The following is a 27,996-nucleotide window of genomic DNA, read 5'->3' as shown; positions in this document are numbered from 1 at the left end:
TAAACCTTAATGACTTTTGTAATTAACTAGCAATATATGTACATATATATGTTTTTGTGAAAAAAGACTTTTGAACTTCTTGATGCGTAATTCGGTTATTCATAGGAATACCGGTCGCTTACAATTTCAATATATATTTCGATTTTCTTTTATTTGTATTTGCTTACGGCGTATATAAAGTTTTCCAAGCTGCGATTCCCTCTCACCCTATACTTTTTCTATTGCCATACTCACCCTCTGTTGTTTTTCCTCTTTGGTCATTTTCCTTTTTGTTTTTCTTTAATCTGCTCAATTGGCATTCAATTGATGGACTTTTTTTTTGCTAATCATGCTGATTGGTTTTAGCCGAGGGTCTTAAGCTTCTGCTTCTGTTTTTTTTTTGCACTTAAAAAAACGTGTAAACTAAACTTAATGAATAACTTTAATACACTAGTACATGTGCTAGGGTTTATCTAGGGTTTAGATTCAAAGTTAATATCGAAAAATTATATAAATCACTGATGGGTTTTTCTCCGTGCACGATAAAGAATATTGGTCAAGTTTGCCTATAATGTCATGTCGATAAAGCAGCCGGTTGCAGCAGCTGTGTGATCCAGTATTGTTTTTCCTCGCTTTTCCAGCAATAATCTCTGAAGGTTGGGCCATTGACAGCTGGCATCGGTTGAAGGTTGAGTGGTGGGTGCAACCACCTCTGGGATCTAGGGTTCTCGAGATGGATCATCATCGCCTTACACGTCTTCCCTTTTCTCTGCAGTTTATTCAACTTTCTGGTTGTGAAACACAATGAAATGACCAAAAGCATATTGATATTCATATGCAAATCGGTTGCGTACTCATATTCCTTTTTGAATACACCTTTCGGTATAAGAAAATTTGGCTTAATTATAAAGTTCTGTCATGCCTCGCGTGTCTGGAATTCTGATTTCAATTCAGTCCTTTTTTCGTTGTCTTTCCGGTGGGTTTTCGGCAGTTCTTTTTTTTGTTTTTTTGGTGGATTGGAAAGAAAGTGACGCATAATAATAAAGAAACCCAGAGGGGAGGTGATATGAGGTGGTTGGGTGGTTATGGAAAGAACCCACAATTTGCATCGTGTTTGGGTTAATAGGAATATCTATTGTAATTTGGCTTGGGGAAGCACTTAACAGAAATTGATTTGTCGTGGTGCTTATTTTAACAGGCATTTGCATATTTCTTATTAAAAACTATATTTTCTTCATCAAACTATTTAAATAACACATGATTTAATGACCATGGTATGTTATGAAACTGAAAGGCTCCCAAAGGCCATAAAGCATTAATGCTTTACGCTATTTTTGCCATTATAGCATTATAATTTACGGTTCGTTAAAATCCGTTCCCATAAACTATTAACGCACCCACATCCAAGCACTGAACTATATAGCATCGGATCATATAATTCATTCAACTTTGGACTACGTTACCATCGTCACGATCGCCGAGAATCCGCAATCCCGACAAGTTGGAGCAGACCAAAATGTCAAGTAGCCCCGTCTCTTAATAAACTTATCCATTCATTGATATGTCCACATTCATCTAACGTCACGCCAATCGGGATCCCCTGCCTCCCTTTTGTTGCAGTGTATGCATGCCAATCAGGCTTAGAGACAGAAAGCCAGACTTTCGGTTCCGATTCCCCTCGATCCGCCAGAACCTTAATTAGTTGCCAAATGGTGTTTGCTGTGCATATGGTACGTAAGCCGATTTTGTTCTGGCTATATACCAATACCTATAAATATTTATAGTGGATTTTGGTTTATGCCTCTCATTAGAAAAACATTTTGCGTCCAAAGTGGACTTTTAATAATGCGATTTTATTTTCTTGCGATTTCTGGCCGGGCATAAGGAAAGACTTCTCATGTTCACTTGTTTATTGTCTGCTGTCCGCAGTTTTCGATTCAAATTTCGCTATCAGCTAAGAGTTTTTGTTTTGAGCTAAAAAAAAGTGTCGCTCAGATTATTTCCTATTTTGCAAAAAGTAGCTGATCTTGAACCGAGATTGAACCCTTAATTGGAAAGATTTGTACTGGAAGAGAGCAGCATTTATGAAAAGCACGCTCTGGCATCGTGTCACCTCTGAGGGATAGTGGTCTTATATAAATATTTAATAAAAGTGTAGAATATATACATCTTTCACTACACCCAAAAGGTTTTCCCTCACATGGGACACGCGATGTCTAATCAGTTCGGCGGACATATAGCGCCATTCAACATTATCATCGTCATCAACATCTTCAACGTGATCTCTTGCTTGCGTAGTTTAAAAACTGTCAACAAACCGTAATTTGTTTAAAGCTTATTCGCTTTTTCACATTAAAAAAGCTTGAGAAAAAAGGTAAGAGATAAATTATTCAGAAATGCCTCATTTGAAAATTACAAGTTTTGGGTTTACGAATATGGTTCGAGAATAGGGGAATGGAAAACTAGCTCATAAATATAATGCGAGTGGGTGAATATAGTTTCGCTGTTTATCAACAACTGCTTAACGGAAAATCTTTAATGTTTACAAATTTAAGTCGTAAAAAATGTAAACAAACTGTAAACAATTTTGGTTTAAAATATTAAATTTTGTTTTGTTTTGTTTGTTTGCTTCATATAATATATAAATACATATTTTGATAGCTTTCAAAATATTTAATTATAAGTTGGGCCATACTGATAAGGCAGCTTTATCACCAACTTCCAGACATAATAAACAAATAATTGGTCAAAAAATGCTACCTCTGATTTTGAATACCAAATTAAACTGATTCAAAATAAATGTGTCAATCAAGTTTTGATTATTTGTAGTAACCCCTTTTAATTCAATCTGACTCACCATTGAACTTCAACGAAATCTCGAGTAAAGCTACTCAAACCCACGCTGAAAGGGAAAATAACGAGCTGCCAATTACAAATTAATTCGTATGCCGAGGGAATCCACACATTGCAGATGCATAAATCATCATATGGAGTATATTAGCTGGGGGTTGGATGATAGTATACCTGGGCTCCCACCTGGCCAAAGTTCGTGGGACGTGCAGCAAGTGTTTTGTTTTGGGCGTAGTTGGTAGCCTAATCAGCGGATGCACAAAAACAAGAGTATCAGCAAATATTGCCGGTAACAAACACCCACATAATTGGGTCCTGATAAGCAGGGCAAATAACTGCATTATCAGAGCTTCGGATCGCTATCTTTGTACTTTATCTCGGCGATATTAATTACTGACTATGCGGAGCTAGAAAACTGCGCAATTCATCCGAGTGTTGGCCAGTAATTTCTAGCTAAGTTCACGAACCCAGTTAAATCACCTCAATTATAAAAAAATTAAAATCTATGGCCCAATCAAATGCCAGCCCTTCAATTTAAGATATTTTCATATGACCCACTAACAATATTTTCTTCGCTTAATTGCAAGCTTAGCATCTGTATAAAACAACAATGTATTAGCAAAAAACGAGGGGTGATTAGGGATTTAAAGGTAGGGCCAGATCTTTGATCTTTGGCTGGATCGTGTCGGAATCTATTAATAATGAAGGGTGCCCACAGTTCAATTTAAGGGAATAGTTCGAGCCCGACTGATCAGAAAATTAAGTAGGCTTAGGAGATAAAAATCTATTCAGTATTCCAATCGTATTATGAGGGAATACAAATCTTCATAAAACACAATGTACTACTAAATGACACACTAGCTACATACATCATTCAATAAGACTTTAATCAATAAAAATTGAAAAAACAACCACAAATTGATAATCCGAATAAGTACCGACAATTAAAGAATTTTCTTTAAAAGACTTTATTGATTCAAATAATTAAACCTAAGGTATTTAAATTGTTTAAACAAGGTTTTTCTGATAGAATAAGAATAACCCAGTAAAAACTTGTATAAATGCTAAGCAATTAAGTGAGCTATTCTGAACCCAATTAAGTGCTTCCAGCTCCATCTTCTCCCGTAAATCCCCCAAACGAACAAGCTAGCCCTGCAAAAACCAATAATTGCAAAATCAATACTTTAATGTCAATAAATGATTATAAATACTGGGTACCAGTTTTAATTGTTGGTCGATAAAACCCAAATAACCATGATCCCTATTTTACTAAACTCAAAGTCCCAAAGAAACCGCAATTTTCCACATTTTTACATAAATCAACAATACCGCAAAATGATTAACAGAAAAAAAAGCTATTGTGAACTAAAACGCAGTCAGCGTCATAGGAAAAACTTGACTTTGACTTGTGCAAACCACGCAACAATGCTTGGTGAAAAAACCAGAAAGAAATCGGGAGATTTACCCAAGAGAGCGATTCCCCTCTTACGTAGTACGTAAAGCATAACGGGATCGTAATAGAGGTCACGGTTTAATTACCATTAATGCTATAATCATATGCAAAAACTAATTGAAAGTTATTTACCTTAATTATTTATTACCCTTTCTTTAGCAATACATGTGTATGTTTAATGAAAAGTAATTTGAATCTGGCTTATATCACCATTAATGTAATTATAGACATTCTTTTAAAATGATTACTATCTTGATAAATGTCATCTTGTATCTAATGAATTGATAAAGGTAATTTCTGTACCCATAACTTTCTTTGGTGAGGTTAAAATGAATATACCCAAAAGCTTTTTGGAATGCCAGGTGTTGGAGTTGGGAGTAATCCCGTAACGTAACAGGAAACGTAAGCAGCCGGCAAGAGAGAGGAGAGTTTCCCGGGGAAACAGAGAGATCGGTAGCGATCAACAGCTGGCGCGGTGGAGCAGCTGAGTCGGGTTCGGAATGGGGGTCTTATAAAAGCCTCGCGGAGAGCGCTCCGCCGTTTAGTTGATCGGCAGCGAGCGACGCGGACGCACATGCAGCTATATGTACATATAGCCAGAATCGGGGAAAATCGAGGCAGACAGAAAATCGAAGCACATTATGTATAGCAGACGCAATTGAAATTAATTTACGCGTCGCTGCCCATCTGCATAAGTTCAATGGAAGCAGAGGCAAAAGCCGGAGCAAAAGCAGTCCGAACGGAAAAATGTGAAGAAAGTGCAACGAAATCAAATTAGAAAAACAAAAACCGAGAAGTGCGCCTAACAACAATAAAACAATCATCGCGTGTTCGTTTATATGTTAATGAAAGGTTAATTAAGAGGACTGCAATTATTCCGCGATACAATTGGATTGCGAATACCTAAAAACATTGTTGTTTGATTATGTGTTTTCATTCATAAAGTTTGTTCTGTGTTCAATTTGACGTCGCATCACCTCGGTTCTCGAGCAGAAACCAAAATCTTTGTATACTATAACCGCAAATAGAAAAGTAGGCGGAGCTTAAAAAATCCAAAATCGAAGAAAGAACAACTGAAGAACTTGCAGTCAACAGGTTCGTTAACACCGCTAAATTACCTTTTGACCCAGTAAAAGAAGAAAGAAAGAAAGCTTTGGGAAGAGTGGAGTGCAGGAGCGAGTTGAATCACCAGAAGAATTGTGTAGAAAAAGAACAGACGAATACTAAACGTTTCTTTAACACTCAGAAAAAATTGGAAGCACTTACACAAATAAATAATATTGTAAATATATACATAGGTTTATTTTAACGAAAGTGCAGTTTTCGAGATCACATTATTTTTTGAGCTATACAAATTTAGTGTTCGGTAAAAAATTTGTATGCCTCATCCCTATTTAAAATGTTTTAAACATTATTATTTTAAAATTGTAACGTTTTGATAACAAAGTTCTGATTTCGCTTTGTGTATCAGCTGCATAAATTAGTTCGCCTTTCTTGGAACAAAAGCTTTCCCGCTTACTCTGCATACTTCGCTTGCCTTTCCAAATCACTGCACTATCGCCGCATACAGAACTTGAAACTGGAAAATGTAGGCCATCGCTCGAAAATCGACTCTAATCGGCTGAGTTTTCTTTATCGTGCGACCCACTCCCACTCGATTATGCGATCCTACAAGCGGCTGCTTTTCTAGTTATATCACTCTGCTTCGGCAAACTTATTCATGACTTGTGCATTGAATTTCAAGTTGCAACAGTCGGCGAGTCGGGAATTGTGTTATGCTAATTTATTCACTTCTATGTTTAATCTGCCATGTGTTTCTAATTTGTTTGAAAAGCAGTTGGTGTAATTTGTTGTCTCTTAAAAATCTCAGTTTGATTTTGTATTTTGAGTCCCTAGGGGCTTTCCCCTTTCCAATTCCCATTCAATCGTCTTAATTTCGCCCAATTACGGAGACAAAACAGTATAACAACTCACGAACAAACAAAAGTCAACTAATGCACTCGTAAATTATAAACAAACCGAATATAGCGGTCATTGGCTGACTGACACTCGAAACCAGATAAAAAATGAAGCTCGAAAAGGCAAAGCAAATATTGAAAATCAAAACAAACTTAAAATTTTGCCGGCTACTGCGACGTTGCCATAGAACTCATTCTTTTGCACATTTGTTTGACAGACTCCCCCAGACTACTGGCTGAGATAAACCCTGATCCATTAACATTATTTAGCTCACCACGTGCTGGCCTTGGCGATGTCACTTTTCTTTATCGCAAGGCAATAGTGGCTCCAGGGGTCGTATACGTAATGCGCGACTCAGTTTTTTCTTCGTTCTGTTTTTTTTTTTTTTTTTTTTTTTATCGCCGGGCTTTGCAGTAACCAAACCAAAACGATCAATTGCCTCATTCTATTGTAGTTCTCTTATACTTTTATTTTTGTACTGAAGTTGTTCATGATTTCTCAGTTTCGTGACTTTAATTGAAATGGCGAGCGTTTTTCGATTTTTTTCGAGTTTTATGTATTTGCATGTCGGCGAGTAAAATAACAATTTGCATTGAATGAGTTATGAACAGCCAGAGTGTCTAAAGGTCCCAACGACCTTTGCGACGGGAGCTTTCCAAAAAATAAATGGATACCCGGATTCTCATAGTTTCGTTTCGGTGCTTCTGAGCCGCTTATAAAGCTATGTCACGATCTTTAGGTATTAAAGTGCATACGCAATTAATGTGTGAATCATAGAGGAAAACTGAATTAATGATGTTAAAATAAGAGTGCTAAAATATGTTAGTAACAATTGCTTATTCAAAGCATTCCACACTGTAATGATTCGAATTAAGTATGCACTGACAAGCCCAGGCCAAAAATGTCTATGTATATAATTATGGCATTCGACCAAATTCATAAATTGGCGACCATATGCTGAACCCAATTGAAAGCCGTCTCCCAATCGATGGAAATTGTGAACTCAATGAAACTGCACTGGAATCGCACTCAAGACAGAACCAGTTGAACTTCTATTTTGCACCAAGATCAGACCGCGCCTCTAGACTTGATCCGATTTAGTTTTTTCGGCTAATTTAAGACTGCGAAAAATCTTGAAAATGAGTTTGCAGTTTTTTTCGTGCCATTCTTTTTGTAAAAAACTGGTTTCCTTTGGTTCCGATTTTGTTTGGTTTGTCATTCAGTTAACAAGCCAGACACAAACTCTTTACATCAAAGTCAATATCAGTTACCCACTCGAAACTTGTTGGCCAAACACAAATGCAAAATCTATGTATAGGCAACTCGGCTAAAAAGAGCCGCCCGAAGTTATTGGTTGTAAATAAAAAATAGCATTTGAAGTGTCTCCGAATCGAAAGAACTTTGTAAAGCTAATTTGCATGAGTGCATATATGGAAACACAATAGGCTGCATAGCCTAGATATTCCAGTTTGGGCCAAGGTTTCGAGATAATGTAAGATATATTCCACAAAAGGGACAATGACTTTTATTTTACATGATTCCCAAAACATTCTCTTTTATTATTAGAACCTTTCCAAACGCAAACAACGTTCTAGGCGATTCCTTTCTATTTGTTTGAATAACCAATTAGCAAACCTTAAATCGGGCAGAAAAGTACTGACCTAAGTCAAGGGTACATAAAATTAGCAAACATTAGCTAACTAGAGAATAATCAACTATAAATTAATTCTAATTTCATCCAAGTTAAACATCAATATTTGCTATTGGCACCGTTTTTTCATAGTAAGTTTTGAATTTTATTCCACTTTTGAGTGGCTATTTTTGCATATTGTGGAGTCATCGAGACGAAGAAGAGAAACTATGGAAGATGACAAGCAAAAGTTTAATTTGGTTACATTCCTTGGTCTTTGAACCCAGTTTGTAAATACACCCGTCAGAATACCTTATGTATAATTCCCATTTTAATGGAGAAATTCTTCAGACTCTCAGTCTACAACAAATTGTCTATCCATCAGTCTGACAGACTTTACTCAACGAAGCACACTCATCTTTTATAATTTATTTTTACATTACAGCAACTTTCTTTGTTCGAGACAGGCTTAAACAAAAGCCCTGAGAAGTTCTCAGTAAGAGCAAAATGAAAAAAATATAATGTGTAAAAAGAATAAAGTTGTTTTGTGACGCATCTGAGAAGTTTTTTTGGTTGGGCAACTGCAGTACGACTACAAAGTGTCTAACTGAATTGCGAAAAGCGTAAACGCCCTCAAAAAATTAATTTGCTTGCTGCAAACAAAATTGTTGTTAAGCAAATATCAACTATAAATGAAGTTAACGCCCCAACGAACAAACAGGTCGTTAATTCCAGAGCTGCTATTATAATTCTTTACACACGGGGAAAACTGTTGAGAGGCCCTTAATTACGGATGTGTAATCTGAATACAGATAAAACAAATAACTAGTAGGAAAGAACTTCAATTAATATTAGACTTAGTAGAAGATGCATTTCAAAGTTTGTTTTATTTACTCGCATTTAAACGAGTCTGCGGTGATAAGACTAATCTTCCTTGTTTCTTGAACCTTTGCTCAGTTTGCAATAAATTTGAATATGCTTTTTTGTTTGTCTCTTCTTTCAGAGTATTTTACTAATCAGAAATATTGAGAAATCAGCGAAAACATGACACTCTTGCCAGATATCAAGGCTTCGGACGCCGCCTGCTGTGTCGGTGGTGCAAATAGTGATGCAAGCAGCAGTTCCGGGGGCAGCCACAAAGGTCATCATGATAGCCACGACAGCGGTTGCCTGGGCATCAACTGTTGCACCACCGCCGCCAGCTCGGAGCTGTCCATCGATGAGACCTCTTCGACCTCGTCCAGAGGGTCCTCAGAGCTGACCACCAAGGTGACGAACGATCTGAACGGATTCCAAAAGCCAAACTATCACCAGGCGGTGGCTCATGCCAATTTCGACCACTGCGATCCAGTGGACATCGAGTTCTCCGACGTGCGATACACTGTGAGAAAGTTCTCTTTTCCAGAAAGAAAATTTGGTAGGCTCTTTAGTCAAGCAAACTAATAAACCTTTTTAAATAAATATTTTTATTTTAACTATTACAGTTACCAAGGAAATCCTCCATGGTCTCAATGGCAGCTTTCGTTCAGGCGAACTCACTGCCATTATGGGTCCTTCCGGAGCCGGCAAAAGTACGCTTTTGAATGTGATGTCCGGTTTTAGGTGAGTCTCCCCTTTACGAAAAATCAATTTTCCTCAGACAGCTTCGGGTTAATTTATGGTTATATCGCTGAGTGTGCAAGTGCTGGTTTCATGCCGTTTAATTACACATTGGACACATCGAGTATTCACATAAACTGCAGACGTCGCGATCGTTCAATCAATCAACACATTGTTCAAGTGTCGGCAAGTGAAACAGCTGCAATTGGTTACTATATTATTTAGTTTATATATAGGTGGGCTAAAGATTAAAGGGCCTAAGTGGGTCTCATTTGCGGAATTTTACTCAATCCTGACCTTTTTTACAATCACCGTACTTATACAATGCACACTTATTCACCTTCTCATTAAAATGGCTATTACTTGGGGTTATTTTAAAAGGATGATGATAAAATATAATTTTATATTACTTTTCCAATCTAAAAACCCTTTGAGTGAATAATGTTGTTTATTTTGCTGTGCATATTTCTAAAATATGAATCACAATCGCATGATTTAATTATTCTGCGATTGGCATTCCATCCCGGACATAATCGCATCACTTCCTCCGGCAGTTCAAGTTCTCACCCATTGCATAAATAGGACTTCAGACCGGGGTGGAAATAAATATAATATTGTCTGAGTCACTGACCGCATCTAAAAGGAAATACTTGCAGCTACTTAATCGCAAAGATTTTTGATGGCCAACTGACAGTTATTACAGCATTTGTATATAAACATTCTAGACTTGATTTAGCTTCTATACGAGCTGCACATGTAGGGGCGGAAACTTTTTAATTTTGTTTTTGAAACAAAACTTGGCAATTGCCGCTTTCGTGTAATTGCCATGATTAAAGTAATGAATGTGGTGGTAAAGTTTAATTCTCCAGCGGCACACGAGATTTATTGCTAAACGTTATCGGTCAGTAAACTATGAACTTGAAAGTATGTACTATATATATAGTTCGGTTCACTTCGCCGTTCCAGACGCCTATTGAGATTTTTTTTTCAGCCCCATTGTATGTTGAACTCGTGTACGCTATTATAATTATTTTAATTGCTGTGTTTGCTGATTATCATTCCGTTTTTCTTCGACACATTTTCACTCTTTATTTACCTCTTCGTTGCTTTTTCTAAAGTTCCACTGGAGTGTCGGGCAATATACGAGTGAATGGAAAGCCAATGTCGCCCAGCTCGGAGAGATTCCGCCAGATGCTCTGCTATATCCACCAGGACGATCTCCTGCGACCCCAACTCATGGTGGGGGAGATAATGCTTCTGGCGGCCCATCTGAAGTTGGGCTTCAAGGTCACCAAGGCGTACAAAATGGATCTGGTAAGAGATCGTTCTTTGATATTATATACATTTGTTTTGGTTTGATAACAGCTTGAAGGGAATTTTATTTTTTATACAGAATTACCTTATTATTTATTATTTAGAATTGCCTTATCTTGAATATTTTGCTATCTTTCCCAGATCAAACACATCTTATCGCTGCTGGGTCTGGATCATCGCTATAATGTGCCCACGGGAAAGCTTTCCGGAGGACAGAAGAAGCGACTCGCCATTGCCCTGGAGCTGATAAGTAATCCTCCCGTACTATATCTGGACGAGCCGACGACGTAAGTGACTCTATATAGCAGACTTATGTAATTAGAATAGCCGTGATAATGATCGTCATCATCGCGATAATGAGGATGATGAGCAAACTTTGCCTAGCGGAAATTCAGCAAAAAATAATAGCAAACTCAGGGCTGACCCACAAGTCAAGTTTGTCCCCGTCTAAATGACATTAGGGCTTATCAATTGTCTATATTGCCCACTCGATCCGCACATTAGTTTCCATTTTCCATTTAGGTGGCTTTCAGTAAGCAGAAAGCGGGTTTTTATTTAAATTTGTTGAATAGGGAATGTGTCTTGCTATTGATTATTATTTTAATGACTGAATTGTATCGCATATAATAAGCAATCTATTGAGTCGTTCATTAGTTGAAAATTGTTTTAATGGTTATTGATGGGAACAAGCAGAGATTGTTTTAATTGTTTGTTGCAGCAATTAAGGGTTTCGTACTTATATCAAACATCGTCTGGGGATTAAGTGACATGGTGACCTAGAACGACTTGGATAAAGTTCTTGTATGAATTCTTGATTCAGTCAGCTTCTGGAAGTACCAAGCACCGATGGACTTGATCTTAAAAGCAATGAAAATTTGCATAGCAAACAAAATTACGGCATTTGTATACATTAATAAGCAATTTTCTTAAAAGAAATACTCGACCTGTCAATCATATCTAATTAAACTCGTTCTTTGATCTTGTTTAATGAATTGTATACTGCAGGTCGATCGAATCTGTGTAATGCCGCTTGAATTGCATCCGTTAATGGATTTCGGGAACAAACTCGTTTGCTACTTTCAGTTAATTTCGTTTCAAGTTCAAGCAACGCAATCTCACCTACCATAAAAGTTTCAGATTGCCCAATTCGTAATGTTCTTTTTGTCTTTCTCGGTTTTTACTCACTGTTTAATGGGGGTTTTGTTCGTTAACTTTCCAAAGGTTAGGTTGCTGGCAATTAAACCACGTTGAGTCACTCTAAAACTTTAATTAATTTTTGGGTCGTTCTGGTTGTTTTATCTTGGTATTCCAGTGGCTTGGACAGCTCCTCGTGCAGTTCCTGCGTGGCTCTGCTGAAGAAACTCGCCTCGCAGGGCCACACGATAGTGTGTACGATCCACCAGCCGAGTGCCCTGATCTTCGAGATGTTCGACAAGCTCTACACCGTGGTGGATGGCCACTGCATGTACCAGGGTCCTGTCAGGGAGTTGGTTCCCTTCCTCGCCGACCAGCAGCTCGTCTGCCCGAGTTATCACAACCCGGCGGACTATCGTAAGTGTGAATTAAAAATCTGTATCTGTATACCTATATAACAATCCATTTGCATCGGGATTTCAGTGCTGGAAGTGGCCGTGGGCGAGCATCAACGTGATCTGAATGAACTAATCCACGCGGCCAATAAAAAGTATTACGAGGATGTCGATCGCTATCGCTATATGAGCAGTGCCGATATGACTCGCCTCGTGGCAACAATTACAGGTAGGTTCTGTTCGGTTGCCATGCTATATATGCTATACTATATACATATATAATAGTTTGCGTGCTTACTACCGGTTCTTAAATTAAAAGTTTGAATGAAACTTTACGGGTATAATTTTATAGTCAGCGGCCTGATACCATCTTCATGTACATGCCAATATTTTTACAGAGGCTACCAAAGTCTGCCTTGTAAAAGTTAAGGTGTTTCACGGGTTTGGTTTTATTCGTATCTATCTTTCTGTATCTACTTCGTGGTTTTCTTGGGTACACAGTTTGTCCAAGGGAAATGGCAAATGCTCTATTATGTACTTTCTCTAATTTTCGCTTCCCCTTTTCCCGCGAATTGCAGACAAGATTGGCGGCAAGACGCTGGGAAAGTCAGTTGCGCTGTCGCAATTCTCCAGCTACGATTATGTGAAAGCGTCGCCGCAGGAATTGGCTCTGGAGGAGATCAAGGCACTCAGCGGTCCCACGGAGCCGGTGGACCAAGATCACCTGGAGAAAAACCAACTGCAGCAGCCACTTGCCAACGAAAAAGAGCTTGCCAAGCCGTCGAATGCCACCAGATCGGCCTCGTTCCTCATGCAATACCTCCTCCTGATGCAGCGCATCTTGATCTGTGCCAAACGCAGCTACGTGAGTATACAAAATATAGTAATAAAAGTAAAAAATACAGCCCCGGCTTCAATGACGCGCACTAGCCTTGTCCTACAACAAAATCAGTTGATTGCATTGCTAAATAAATGTACGCTTAATTCAACCAGTCCTATATAAAAGTTAATATTAACAAAGTAACGTTTGCTACCCTGCTTTTCGAAATATTAAAAATTTAACTTATAAGAGCCCGAGTGCACTGCAACAAACTGAATGCATTAAGTGGGCAGCAATTAGGCTTTAAAGCCGGTTAGGGCTGTGGCGTTAAGCGTTGATGATCTGTCAAGTTGATTTGGTAATTGGTTCGGCGTCCTCGAAAAAAGTGAATCCAGTTGCTGCTGATCTCGTTTTCTGCGTAATTCTTAATGGCTAATCTCCTAAAGAGCCGCTTTTTATTTTTTGTTTAATTTTTTTGTGAGTAATTACGGCCCAGTTGAACATTACCATTTTGTTGCCGTAGTACACATTAAGTATTATAACATTTTTTTTTGGGAAGGTTCGCCGCTTTGCCACGCTTTCGGATTTCGCAAACAAAAAAAGAAGATCCCAAGAAAATGGCACTTGTGCATGTCTTTAATGGTGATATAAGATCATGCATGTGGCTTATAATAGGGCACTAACTACATTTTGAAATGGAGATGGCTGAGGGTTTCCAAAAGTTGTATGCTTAAACATATAATCATCATAAATATAGTTTTTTGTGGGAAATTAGGTAAGGTTTTAATTGTGAGCTCTGCAAGTAATTCATGTAAATAATTGTTACGATTTCTCTGAAATTCCAATTGTGTAAAGCGCTTTTTCACAACTGAACAATACTTCGCCCAGGCGAGTATTAAGTTGATATGCAAATATTTCATTAAACATGTTTCGTAGTTGTCACGTTTTTGAGCTCTTCCCAAATATTTATCTGCCTCTTGGCACTATTAGAAAACAAATGAGTCAGAGTAGGCGATCAAATATTTACCATAACAAATAAATAAATAAATTACTTTGTAATCAGAAGTGCCACTGAGATTGATGGCTGACGTTTATCATTTGAATGTGCACAATTAGCACTTGGCATACGCTTAAAATGTGAAATTGAACAGTTTGTGGGACGAGCAATTAGCGAGTTAAGTCGTCTTTATGTGACTGTGACTGCACACGATTAATGTGGATCTGCATACACACTGCACTCAAGACCTCAAGTGTGTGGTTGGATCGTTTAGCACCTCTCGAGTCCATATTGACTTGCTAGTGTCACAGAAGCCGGCCAAAAGGCGACATCGAGAATCTTTGGGCCCACTCGAGCGGGTCGTAACTCAAAAAGTAATGCCACCACCACGCAGCCTTCACATAGATTTTTGTTTTAGAGTGTTCTAATGGCCAACATCCACGACTGCACGAGCGTTTGTTTCTCTATTGCTTTGCCGGCTGCCCACACTCAAGGGAACAGCACTGGTCAAAATAATAGCCATCATAAATGGGAACCTTCAGAAGATATTTTAAGTACTGAATGTCAATGCTAATGCATACTTATATTAATAAACAGTCGTAACATCCCACTTTTCCTTTTACTGTTTTGTAAATAAAAGCCTACCATTTACTCTGACACTTGTAATTTTTTCAACATGGCAAATTTTAGCACTACCTTGAGAAACCAGCCCTTAACGTGTCATTTAAAGTGAAAACATTTATCTTTGTCTTACTTTGGGAAAAAAAACTATTTAAGTTTTACAAGGCATACAAAAGCCACTAACGAAAATTCTTGGAACTGGCTGTAACAAAAAAAAACTGACTGTTCATTAAATTACTATTACAATTAAAGAGAAAAAATCAAGTTACTAAGCATAACTTACCTGATTAGTATCTTGTATCTTAATGCCCCGTATCTCTTTCAGTTTTTGCTGCTGGCCCGCATATTCTCGCACATTTTCATTGGAGTCGTCTTTGGATATCTGTACATGAACGTGGGCAACAATGCCCAGAGTGTGCTGGGCAATTACGTCTATCTCTACGGCTCCACTCTGCTCTTGGTCTACACCGGCAAAATGGCTGTGGTCTTGACATGTAAGTAGCTGCTTGGCCACTCGAACCCCCAAGATAATTCACCCCAGAGCTTTTTTCCAAGTGGTTCTCGAGTGGTTTCGAGTGCCTGTGCCTCGGCCTCTCCTTTTTTCATTCAACAGTTTTCGCGGCTGGTAAAATTATGCAAAAATTTGTCACCAAATTTGGCAAAAAAAAGCTGCAGCTGTTCTTGTGCAATATCTATTTATTTGCTTTGTCTCTGGCTTGCCGCATTCTAACCTGCCAATGGCTTTTATTTTATCTATTTATTTTTTCGTGGAATGCGGATTGGCCAATAAGTTTTTGCATTTGAACAAAAGTTTTTCGGGTCTTAATTGGCCAAAAGGAAACAAGATTACTAGCTTAGATAGAAGATAATTAGCTGGACTTAGTCTGTAGAATACCGCTTAGAGATTTTTGTGATAATAACTTTAGGAAGCTTAATTATAATATTCTTATTAAAAACTTGTTGCGTTTATGTTTGTTTTTAAACAGAGTAATTGTGGGTCAAAAAGCCTGTTGACTCCTGTAAAGTTCATATACATTTAATTCCCCTTTTAAATTAAAAAAAATCGTCAAAAATTGACTTAATTAAAACAAATAATTGAAGACATTAACCTCAGCAACAAGGCCGGCTTGAAAATTTGCTTGGCGATATCAGATCTTATTCGAACCACTTTGTCATTTATAATTTCCATGTAAATTACCGAAAATTGAATTTCTCACTCCCGAAAAAAAGGCGATCCTGAAAGCCAATAAGCAGATAATTATAAAATACAAGAGATACGGTCAAGAGACACAGGCTTGAGATTATCGAATAATAAAACCGGTTCTCCGGCGATTCTCAACGCGCTTTTCAATAAATTACTGCAGACAGGAGACATCTGAGGAGTCGGGGGAGTCGGCTTTACCGGTTTCGGTTTACTGACCTGACCTACATATGTATAATATAATACCCTCGCCTTCGTGATCGGGCATCACATCGCATCGAATTAAATCTAAGTCGCGTTTATCAATTAATTTATTCGCAGTTCCGCTCGAAATTGACATGCTGACACGGGAGCACTTCAACCGCTGGTACAAACTGGGTCCCTACTTCCTCTCGCTGATCTCCTTCGAAATACCCTTCCAGGTAAGCCTTGCCATCATTATTGGATAACTAACTAAGCCGATCAGAACTCAGCGGTGGCATCATTAATCATCATTCAAAGCTAAGCTTTCATAGGTGGCTGCTCAAATGAATTGCCGTTCGGTCATTAAGTCAAATTAACGATGTGAAATCGCCGATGTCCGAGTTGCGTTTCATTTGCGTGACAGAATCGCGTAAGCTTGACGGCTGAGGACTACCTGTAATTTTGCAGCGATTGTTCCAATATTCTGGTGTACTACATATAGAGAGAAATTTTTACTATTTTTTCTGCGCATACCACAAAGCATTTCTTTTGTGGGCTCTATTGTTTTCGAGATTGATGGCTGTGCAAATTGAGTTATGAAAGGGAAACATTTCTTTGTAAATCTCAAGCTGTAAATTCCAATAGCACTGGTAATTCAGAGGCAGCTCTCTCATAATTGGATATACCCAATTGTTCAATAAACCTAAAATAAGCGCGAAAAGATTTGTTTCCAATCAATTAGCTTTAAAGTGTCATAAATCAAAAGTTAAACAAATTTAATCATTATTTATCAACATAATGACTTTCATTTATTATATTTATATCAATATAAATTATTTAAGCTATTTAATTTGTACAATACCATTTTTCATGTGCATTGATACATTAAATATTTATAATTCAAGTTTAATTGTCAGAGCTAACTATCTAATATATTTTTTATATATACTACAGAGTCTCTGTACCGCCATGTACATTGTCATCAGCGTACACCTCACTGGCAACGATGTGGTGGATTCATTCCGGATCTACTACTTCATGCTGCTGGGAATAATGGCCTCATTAAGTGCCCAGGCCTGGGGCTTTTTCGTGGGAGCCACGCTGCCGACTAAGGTGGGTTAAGCACTCCAGCAGCCAACCGCAAAGCAAATTAATTATGATTGATCTTCCTGCATTAGCTTGCCGTTTTTCTGGGACCCATTCTGGCTGTGATGTTCTCCGTGTTCGGATTCTGCACACGCTATATTGACATAACGCCCCTTTTCCGATGGATGTGGCACCTGAGTTACTTCCGAGCCGGATTCCACGGGGCACTGAACGCCATCTACGGCATGGATCGACCCTTCCTGGAGTGCCCCGAGACGGCGATGTACTGCCACTTCCGCAGCCCGAAGGTCTTCCTCAAGTACATGATGATCTCGGACGTGCACATGTCCGACTGCCTCATCCTGATGGGAACCGTGATCGGGGTCATGCACGTCCTGACCCTCATCACATTGTGGCACAAGCTCAACAGACGATAGGATACCTGGGATATTCTACTCGAGGTTTTAATCCTTCTGTAAATAATCGGGTGTCTTTTAATCTCTAGTTTTAAGATCGACACTGAATTTATAAAATTTCCTTTTATTTTTTTAATTGATTGACCCATCCGAAGTTAGCTAAGGTATTTATTTATGTAATCTCTGAAACATTGTACGCAAGAAGGCTTTAGGGTAGTTTACTCCAGTTTAAGTGCTGATATACCAAAAACAAGAAGGAAACGTAACACAAACACACAATTTTAACCCCCAGTTATCATCTTGCCTAGTAAACTTCATCAACTGAGCTGGGTTCCCGATCCCGCGGAGAATTCCAGCTATGCCAAATCTTGAATATTCATCCATACGTTTATAAGTCCGCAACAAAGATACATTTGTGATCAACATTTTGTTTTGTCTCCTTAGTTTTAGTTTTAGTGCTAAGTTCGAATTATTTCAATGTGGAACATAATGTTTAGTTCGTGTAGCAAATGCTTTAGTTTTTGATTATCTTGATTTCGTAATAAATTGTCTGGTTAAATTGATTACTTATCATTTGTAATTTGATTTCATTTGGCGTTCGACTGGTTATAAAGTTCCTGATATCAATCCAAGTATCATATAACCATTATACATATTAATACGCTTGACACATAGTACAAATCGAAACTAAAATGTAATTTATATTGTCACAAAAAGTGCAAATTATACAAGTGAAGCATTAATCAAGTTGCCAATGCAGTTCTTAATTATCATTTGTATACCTGGATATAAAAACAATTAAGTAAATGACCACATTTCGAGCCTAACAAATAAATCAATTTTATTAGTTTCAGAATGAAAATGCCGTACAAATAAGTTAAATACCTTGATGGTGGTGATTCAGGCTTGAAAGCCCCAATCAGTTAAATGCTTACAGACTAAACACGTACATTATATAAAAAAATATATATTGGAATCCTTTAGATATTGCACTTAACTCCGATTCCCTTACATTGTGGACATGCGCGCATATCGAATGATTTGATCATGATTCAGGGGACTGTCGGTGGACAACTGAACCCGTTGCCACTGCCGGGTTTCGTTGGATTTCCGGATTGCCTCGACCACGGCCTGCACATACAGGCCGTCTTCAAAGGTGGCCGCTGTTGAAACGGGCGCCTTCACCCAGGAGGACTCCTTGCTGCCGAAGGCTTCCTTCAGAGCACCCACCATCTTGCAGAGTCCCTTGATATAGGGTCGCGGCAACAAAGAGTTGTTGGTGGCGAAGTGCAGATCCTGAACGTCCACGTAGACAGCTTCCTCCTTGGGTTGTCCCTCCTTCAGAACGAATAGATCTCCGCCACGAACCACCAGGTGTCCCTTGCTGCCGTAGATGAGAACCTCCTGGGAGAAGGCTTTCGCAGGCACTGTGTGACTGTGCAGAGCCACTGTGACCAGCGTTCCAGTGGCCAACTCCATTTGGAAGTTGCAGAAGTCCGGCGCAGTGATCTGCCTGATGCCATTTATGGCCGCAGTGGTTTTGGTGTAGGAACGAAGAACTCCATGGACCCGAATGGCCTGCTGTTGCAGCAGGAAAGTGACCAGATCCACCACGGATCCCACCAGATTCAGGGCACCACCGCCCATTTGGGCGTCGCACATCCAGTTGTATTTCTCGGGGAACAGAGTGCCCATCTGGACGCGCACATCCATGAGCACCACGTCGCCAATGGAGCCGATAAGCTCCTCCTGCAGGCAGCGACGCATGTGGGTGAAGGCGGGCAGGAACCGCAGCGGATGATTGACCAGCGAAATCAGAGTGGGATAATACTGAGAGGCCCGCACCATTTTCAGCGCATCCTGCTGGTGTAGTCCAGCTGGCTTGTCGCACACCACATGCTTTCCGATTCCCAGAGCCTTCACCGAGATCTCCGCGTGCAAAAAGGGCTGGCAAACGATGAACACCAGGTCCACGTCCTTCCGGAGCAGGACATCGTCGATCACGTTCGTGTGGAACTGCACGTTCTGCGTGGACGCCGTCTCCTTGGCCTCTTTCAGGGTCCTGCCCCAAATGGCCCGCACCTCGAATCCTTTTTCCCGCAGCAGAGGCACCAGCACATTGGCTATCTCTCCAGTTCCGAATACACCAACTCCCGGCAGCATTTCTTAAGTTTTGGTGAATCAAAAACGAATGTTTATTTTCTCAATCTGAGGGTTGCCAGCTTAGCTTTTTTTCAGCCAAATCTGGCTTGTTTTTATCGATACTCACGCAGGTTGATTTTCATCTTTTTTGAACAGCTGACTGAAGGTGGAAGTATCTGTTGGATGGATTATCGTTGAAATAGCTTGCAATATTTGTTTGTATTTATTTCATGCTATAAATTGTTTATGTATATCTCAAAATTATTTAAATAAATATTTTTAAATAAATTTGTCTAGGTTTTTGGTGGACTGTAATACACATAATTTTGTGTCCATGTGGCAACTCCTTTTAATAACCGCCAAATTCAAATATATTTTATAGTGAACGTAACAATTGAAAGTTCTTTGTGGAATACTTTTTATCGCTGTGGCCCAAAATTTATTTCGCCGCTTTTTCATTTCAACGAAATAAAATATGCTGAAGATTAAACCATGATTTTTTTTTTGAGTTTTTAAAACCTAAGCAAATCTAAGCACTCGAAACAAACTTTTAAAGACTAGACTTCAAATCAAAATTAAGTTTCGAATCAAAATCAATAGAAACACGTATCCAATGATTGTGTTTACCGAATGGCTGACTACGATTTCAGCGGGTATCCTTGCATCCGCTCCGGCGATTTGGTTTCTTAAGAGGGTCAACGAGGAGGAGTCGCCTGCAAAGATTTCGGGGCACTTGGAAACGGCGGTGATCGATGGATTGACCATAGATGAACCCAAGATTCTCGGCTCCGAACGGATCTGCAATGTCCTGCAGCACATTTTTAGCAGTGAACCGGATTCCAGTCACGTCTACATAGATGCAATGCACAATCGCAGTGCCAATAAACAAAACTACGCCCTGGGCTCCGAATCCCTCAATCGAATGCTGGAGGACATAATGTCCTCCGCAGAAAGTGTGAACAGCAGGTCCTTGTCCATGGAGCCGGCAGTTGAAGTTTGATGATTGGCTTAAATGGGTTTAAATTCAATAGCCATTGACGTTTGAAGTATGTTTTCGAATAAAATAAATGAAAACTGCAGATTTCCCTAGCTAATTGGGCTGAAACAGATGTTATCCTACTAAACAAAATAAAACCCGGCATTTAAAGACCTAACGCCGTCCACTAAATTAAGTGAGCCAGACTCCGTTAGGTTCCATTTGGAATGCGGTCGACAGTTAGCCAACTCCCCGTGGTCCCCTGCCCCGGTTTGGGCCGTTTTCGACCCTTTGAGCCATGTGTGCTATTGCAGCTGTCAAAGCAGCCGGCATGCGGAAAATGATTCTGCAGCTTATTACAAGCTGGCAGCTGCGAATGCAAACGCTCAGTGGAGTAAAGGACTTACTGACGACTGGGCTTAAGTGACACTTAAAAAAATTCCCTAAAATTACGCAATTAAAAACTAAAAAAGGTTTGAAAACATTTCATTTAGTTAATAATATTTTTCGCGTATTAATTTGGATTTGGAGTCAAAGTAAATATTTCATAGGAACTATTCTAGCTTTCAGATTAGTTTTTTTGGCAAGTGTCTGCCTTTACCGCGCATTTGTGTGTGTGTTGTTGTGTGCTCGTGTTTGTGCGGGCGAAGGATGTGGGCGGACATAATGCAAGCATTGGCAAGCCATGGCAAACAAATGTCACAGTCGACGCATTGCCCTGTCATATGGTAACCCAATTAGTGTAATTTGGTTTAAGGCAGCTGCCGCCTGTCTGCCATCTCCCCACACTCCACGGATTCAAGCCCAATTCTTGGGCTTTAATTAAACCACAAAGTGCACAGCAGCAGCTGGCAAACAATCAACTTTAAAGCAAACCCAGCGGCTTCGGCGAACAGCTAATGAATGTTGCTCTCGGTGGCCACAGGGCACAAGATATTGCCACTAAGTTATGGCGCCATTAAAGGTGCAATCGAGGGGGTTCCTTTGACAGGGAAATCACAGCGCGGGGGTAAAACTCACCCGAGGCAATGGGGGAATATTGAGACAGCTATTGGATTATTTTCCATCACAGAGGGATTCAGTATTTGATTAAGGGGAGATGTTTGGCTTGAAATAAATACACTACCAAATTTTAGATACAAACGTAATGGGTCACTATCACTTAATGTAAAGTTTCCCTGGCAGATAGTTAAAACCTAATTAAATCGATTTTCGTTGTCCTAGTAATTAACGTCTTGCAGCAAGCTATCAATAAATGGAAGCAGCCACAAACCATTAAGCAGTTAAAAGTTATCAGATACATGTCCCAAACGCCCAAAAGGCCCCCAGACACGAATCCTAATTGAATTCTGAATGTTAATGGCAATATTGATTACACTTGCTGATCCCGGCTTAGTTTATCTGAGGCTTTGTCAGACCGCACGGCTCTTGAGGGAAACGCAGGAAACCTTTGTGCAAACCAGACATTAATCACATTTAAGCCAGATTAATACTAAATGCAGGCAGGGGCAGGACGACGACCGAAAATGTCTGCAATCGGAGGCAGGACAACTAAACATTTAATAAGCCAAACAAGCGGACGTCGACGCAGTTGTACGTGACCTCATCTTGAGGTCTGCAGCCCGAAAGGAAACCGAGTCTGCGACTGAGACTGAGACCGAGACTGAGACTGAGACTGGGACTCGGATGAATCAGACCGCACATAGATCTCTGTCAGAGGCATTAGCATTAGCAGCGAAACAGGACGACCAGAGCAGCCAAAGATAGTTCATCAAAACTGACAAGCCCATTTCGCTGCTGGGAGACACAACCCGCCTCCCCTCTTCATCTATGCTCCTACACTTGCCAAAATATCGTGTGTATTATATTCAAAAAGTAATAAAGGTAAATATGATATCTTCTAAAATTCAGGATTGCAGCATAAGCTTACTTAACTATATTTAAAGATTGAAATAGGGACAGATCATGTTTATGATTTATTATCCATTTTTAACCTCGCTTTTGTAATGGCAATTATTTCTGATGTTCCTTAACCATTTTAAATAATATTTTTCAAAGTGCAGATGAGCTATGGATTTTCAGGACATATAACAAAACTGCAGGGAAGCCCCAGCAGCACCACTAGCCAGCCCATTCGCCACCCACTTCAGCTGGAGAGCCGCAGCCAACAGATGAGAAATATTCATCAGCATTTACGTCACGCAGCGCGCAAAAGTCGCTGGGGAAAGCGACGGAGAAATGGAGAAAGGAGCAGCAGGACGAGCGCGAGTGCGAGTGCGAGAACCTGGCACTGGATGTCAGTAGATTTATGTTGACATTTCAATGACAGTTGTGAAAATGCTTCCATTTTATGTGTGTGTTCGCTGTGGCCGTGGCTGTTGCCCGTCCGTCGCCTCTTTCATCTTAAATTTGCGCAAATTGGTTTATCGCAGCAGCTTAAATTATTTCCAATCACGTATCACTCACGAATTGGGGAAAGTATATGTCGCGGCAGTCACGCGGATGTCACGATCCGGGCAGCCAAATAATCATACCACACGTAGTCCTTCGCTAAATGGGAAATTGTTGTGAAGAAGTTGGAAAAAAACACGCTTGAGCAGTTGAGAACAAATATTTTTTATGGAAAGATTCAAAAGTTTAACATATAACCTTAGTAATTATTTATGATTATATATCTAGTTGAGCAATAGTATTATATAAAAGGAATATTCGTTTTACAAATGCATATAATCAAACTGTACCAAGTAAACCAAGTAAAGAAAACTGGTGATGACCATATCAAAGCCCAAGTCATAGTTTATCATAAAGAGTCCAAATAATTGAAACTCAAATTTACGGTGACTGCAAAGCCAAGCAAATTCATTCAACTGTTGAAAATGGTAAAAAAATGAATTTAAGAAATACATGTCGATGTGTTAATACTCACACTTCTCTCAAGTTCTTTATGTCTGTGATGTAGATCAGTAAACAGTTTCAAGGCGGTTGAGGTTTCTTTACCAGCCTCTTCGGCGAGATCGAATACGACAATATTCAACCAAAAATCCAAAATATTCATAAACAACTGTGGAAAAGCCACAAAAAAGGTATTAATCCGACCTAGACTAATTGCAAGTACAATCACAAAATATATTATTACAATATTGTAAATTGAGTAAACCGATAATACGATTATAATCTGGATATCATAAGCTAATACAATTTTTTGATAAAGCCGTAAAAGTTTGTTGTACACGGTGAGAAGTTTGCGAATTTTTAAAGATGTTTCATCAAGGTCTATTTTTGTTTGGTTAGCTAATTTTCTCAGTTGTCCGTTAATCAGCCACACATATCGGTAAATTAGCAGAACATTTAAATGGAAATGCATTACAATAAATTGAAGACCCACCAGTGGAAGGGAAGAAAGCGTACACATAAGTTTTGTGAACACACTTCCTGGCGTTTTAGAGCGGGTTGAAAAGAGAGTACAACCTTGGAATATCACAGAGAAAGTTTTTACGATCACGAAATAGTTGATTTTGGGGCAGTTTTTAATATTTCGACCATCAAAATCTCTGCATTGCAAACCTAAAAGTTCGTTGTCGATCTCCAGCATCTCGTTGCTCCTCCAAGAGTTCAAAAAGTATATCGCGCAGTTCGCGAAAAGTATGATTAGTTCGAACTGTTGGTATATCTGTTTCAGTAACGGATTGCGGTCAAAAGCATCATGTGTAAACTCTTTTATAGATAGAACAAGTTTGTACACCGTCATGCAGAAAAATACGCATTTAATAATTAAGCCGTAGTGAAAAAGCCACCAGGAGGCCCGCAGTTGTTTTCTTCGAGAATCGAATCTAAAGGGAAACACTCCGAGTATCCAAGATCCAAATAGACAAGCCTTCAGGATAAGCCATGTCAGCTTTGGAAAAAAACCACGAGGAGGTCGAAACATTTCCAACTGTCCGGCGATATAAAATGGACAGCTCCTGTCGATGCAACTAATGTAAATAAAACCAACAAGTGAACAACGGAAAGTGACAATGGAGTCCAACGATAACAAATGTCCTGCAATAAAGAAGAGATGGTGTCCTTATCTTTAATGACCCATTAGCGTTATTAAAACGGTGTTGAATTATCGATTTGACATAGAAGTTAGGTAAGGTAAGTGTCAGTGAAAAATGTTCCATTTATTTGAAGTCAACAAAAGTCAATTCGACTTCAGGTGAAGTAGAAAAGTATGTTTAAATAGAATAAATTATAATAAATAAATAATAATTAATTATGTAATACTTAATTTTTGAAAAGAGCTCACATTATTAAACCTACTTTCCAAACAAAGATTTTGTTCAAAAATGTTCTGAAAACAAATTCATAATCTGACATCTGACTGTCAAACCTTTGAAATGTCATCAACCAAAATCTTTCTCAATTAAACGAATTCATTGCAAGTTTTAAATTGACAGCACATTTCACAAGTCCCAGGAAAGCTTCTCTCAGATTTGACTCATCATCCTGTTGGCAGTCAAAAAACAAATTGTTTGCGTGCCAGCCATCAATTTTTATTAGCTTGATTAAGTGCTTCATGGCAGGCATTGGGGATTTCTGGTTATGCAACAAGTTATTAGCAACGAAATTGAAGTGCCTCCCAACCATCCTCCGCAGCCAGGATCCTGTGACAGCAGCTGGCGAAGTCGCCTCTTCAACAGCTGGTGTCAAGGAATAATATTTGCATTGTTGTAGCTGAAAAGGGGATGACTTAAGTGGGCCTGCGGGTGGATTGGGGCTTAGAAAGGCTTTTCCGAGAGGGTGGTCGAGGTCCCAGCGTTCAGCATTTCAATAAGCCAAAGCTCAGACTCGTCTAAGGACGAGAGGAGTGGAGCACAGGCTGTGCCTTGCCGTCGGGGGGAATTTCATTAAGCAAATAACACGAAGTTATGAAGACATTACCTTCATAGTTAACTGCATGAAAATTTCACCGAGTCCCATGAATCTGGCTTTGCAAGCTCCAGGAATGCAATTTTTGTAGGGTTGGATTTTACAATGTAATTGAAAGACAGCTCCATAATTTAATACATGTAACTGACTCAAGTACTCGCTGGAGTTTTTGGTTATCTTGTTTGGCAAAAACTACAAAGTTATGTCAATAAAATAAAAATAAATCTAATTTCACTTAGAACTAACCTCAGGCAGTTTAGTGTACGCCCTTTTGTTAAATCGGACTACCATAAATCGTAAAATATGAGTCCTAACAATGTTTGCCCTTCTGCAAGGCAAAATTAATTAAATTTGGGAAACATTTCCCGAAGACAACTCCATTAAATAATTAAGGGAGAGTGGAGAAGCCAATGTCTATGACAAAATACAGTGCCTTTTGCTGGCAACTGGAAAATTCTATTTACACAGACACATAAACATATCAAAACAAGAAATTTTACAGTCGGGTGAGTTCCGGATTGTCTAAGGGAATCCCATTAGCAAGGATCTCGTCCTGCATATTAAGTTGCACTGGAGCGACCCTACAAAGTGCACACAAAAACATGTATTTGCATTCGCATATATATAAATAAAGCTGGCCACTTGCTTTATCTGAGCTCGAAGAAGGTGGGATCCCCTCGGTGGAGCAGAATGAAGAGTCTGGATCCGATGCACTAATTGAAATGCTCACCTACAGCTGTGGTCAAGAAAATAGAGGAAATCTAATTTCCTAGTTATAATTTGTTATTTTGACAACCTGTAAAAATAAAATATAAAATAAAATTGAAATATAAGTCATAAACTGTATTTATTGGATTCCCTTTACTACTTACAACTACTTTCTTGACCCTGACTGTAAATCTGTGCCTGTTTTGTAGGCACAAATACTTGACGGTATGTCAGGCAGGACATCCATATAAAATGCAATTCGCAAATGAAGATTCATGTTACTTCCCCCCCTTTGCCAACCCTTCTGCAGGACATAAATCAATGCATCCTGACACAAGCTGGACATCCTGACATTCGTCTGTGGGAATGCATTTCCCCTTGCTTTTCCAACATTTTCCATAAGGCAATTTGGCAAGCTCGTTAAATGATTTCTGCCGGCTTGACCGGCCAATTGTGAGTTTTGCATTTAAAGTGCTTCATTGCCTTTCGTTTGACATCGCCGATGTGACATGAACATATTGTGTGTGTGCACAAGTTAAAACTCACTTAATTATCTGAATGACGCTGCGCAAATTGCAATTACGTTCTGCACTCACCTGTTAACAATTATTTGGCATTGGGTAACACATAGTTGGCTATTGTCTGCACATATTTCTTGTTGAATTGCCAATTATTTTTAAAGGTATTTAAGAATATTTCATAAAATCAATTTAGTTTCGGCGTAATTGGTATTTTTATTCAGTTGGAGGTTATTCTATTTCATCAACATTTATTATCGCCATGAAGCTATGTGCTGTGTGGCAAAAATATTTTAATGAAGTGCAGTGGTTAAAAAACCTTTTAATCTTTTGATGATTCTTCAGATAATTGGTCTTGCCAGATTTTCTTAAGACGCTTTTGATGGCGTTTCTGCCAGCCAAGGTTCTTTTTCCTGATCACTGATGCCAGTCGCCGTTGCTCGCGAATGGAAACATTCGGAAGCGAAAGACTGAGGTCATGAAAATCCAGGCAATCACTATTATCTTCCTCAGTCTCGTAAAGGTTACTAAAGTTGAAGGAGTCTAATTTAGTTGGTTCTGCTATGTTTTCGGATGCACTTAACTCATTTTCTTGTTCCTATAATGAATACAATTAAAATATTATTACAATATCCTGTTTGACTTTTTGCAAGTCATCCTATCCAACGTATTGATGGGTAATATATCTGAAATTTAAACTAACCTGATTCTTTTTTGGGCTGCTTGCATTAGTTTTATCACTGGGGTTCTCCAGCGCAGCGAACTCCTCCTCGATTAGTAAATACTCTTCGGTAAAATGGATATCCACAAATCGCTTCATTTTCGCTCGAGGTGACAGCTTTACAGACAACTTACTTTTCAGTTTTTGTAATCGACCGGACTGCCAGTTCAAGGCCTTCTGAGGGATTTCGATTAATCGGGAACGCAACACTTACTTATGCAAAATGCAAGTCCATCAATCCAAAACAAATTAGCAGGACCCTCTCGACCAGAAACCTGCTAAAAGCCTTTTCACCTTCCAAAATCCTCGTTGCGAGGCTCTCGATTATTTATGTACTAAATGCAGATAAAGTTTCGTTTTTAAGGCTTTGGGCCCGCACTTTT

At 39.1% G+C, this 27,996-nt stretch overlaps 3 protein-coding genes and 1 non-coding gene across 5 annotated transcripts; 2 read left to right on the top strand and 2 right to left on the bottom strand.

Annotated features, from left to right (window-relative positions):
- LOC108094160 (ATP-binding cassette sub-family G member 1) lies at positions 1 to 18,207 on the top strand. 2 transcript variants are annotated; one of them, XM_017194606.2, is made up of 12 exons: positions 1 to 18; positions 8,875 to 9,288; positions 9,356 to 9,473; positions 10,589 to 10,784; positions 10,926 to 11,071; positions 12,097 to 12,335; positions 12,402 to 12,542; positions 12,892 to 13,178; positions 15,077 to 15,245; positions 16,274 to 16,374; positions 17,090 to 17,248; positions 17,314 to 18,207. In XM_017194606.2, the coding sequence occupies exons 2-12, from the start codon at positions 8,916 to 8,918 to the stop codon at positions 17,656 to 17,658; spliced, it is 2,274 nt and encodes a 757-aa protein (XP_017050095.1). In that variant the 5' UTR covers positions 1 to 18; positions 8,875 to 8,915; the 3' UTR covers positions 17,659 to 18,207. The 2 variants fall into 2 exon arrangements, with proteins under 2 accessions (XP_017050095.1, XP_017050094.1); XM_017194605.2 differs by lacking the exon at positions 1 to 18 and adding an exon at positions 4,838 to 5,377.
- A 245-nt stretch (positions 18,208 to 18,452) lies between these two features.
- LOC108094161 (glucose-fructose oxidoreductase domain-containing protein 1) lies at positions 18,453 to 19,859 on the bottom strand. The gene has a single exon (XM_017194608.2). The coding sequence runs from the start codon at positions 19,798 to 19,800 to the stop codon at positions 18,646 to 18,648; it is 1,155 nt and encodes a 384-aa protein (XP_017050097.1). The 5' UTR covers positions 19,801 to 19,859; the 3' UTR covers positions 18,453 to 18,645.
- A 467-nt stretch (positions 19,860 to 20,326) lies between these two features.
- On the top strand, positions 20,327 to 20,873 carry LOC108094123. Its single transcript, XM_017194545.1, has one exon. The coding sequence runs from the start codon at positions 20,393 to 20,395 to the stop codon at positions 20,777 to 20,779; it is 387 nt and encodes a 128-aa protein (XP_017050034.1). The 5' UTR covers positions 20,327 to 20,392; the 3' UTR covers positions 20,780 to 20,873.
- A 2,603-nt stretch (positions 20,874 to 23,476) lies between these two features.
- On the bottom strand, positions 23,477 to 27,209 carry LOC108094110. The gene is made up of 3 exons (XR_006245446.1): positions 26,971 to 27,209; positions 23,682 to 23,816; positions 23,477 to 23,622 (listed from the first exon to the last, which is right to left on the bottom strand). It is a non-coding gene; the product is annotated as an uncharacterized LOC108094110 (transcript).
- Between the last annotated feature and the right edge of the window lie 787 nt (positions 27,210 to 27,996).

This window comes from Drosophila ficusphila, unplaced genomic scaffold, assembly GCF_018152265.1.
Source record: "Drosophila ficusphila isolate 14025-0441.05 unplaced genomic scaffold, ASM1815226v1 contig_412, whole genome shotgun sequence".
Taxonomy (NCBI): Eukaryota; Metazoa; Arthropoda; class Insecta; order Diptera; family Drosophilidae; genus Drosophila; species Drosophila ficusphila.
This window is presented reverse-complemented; position numbering and strand designations above follow the sequence as displayed.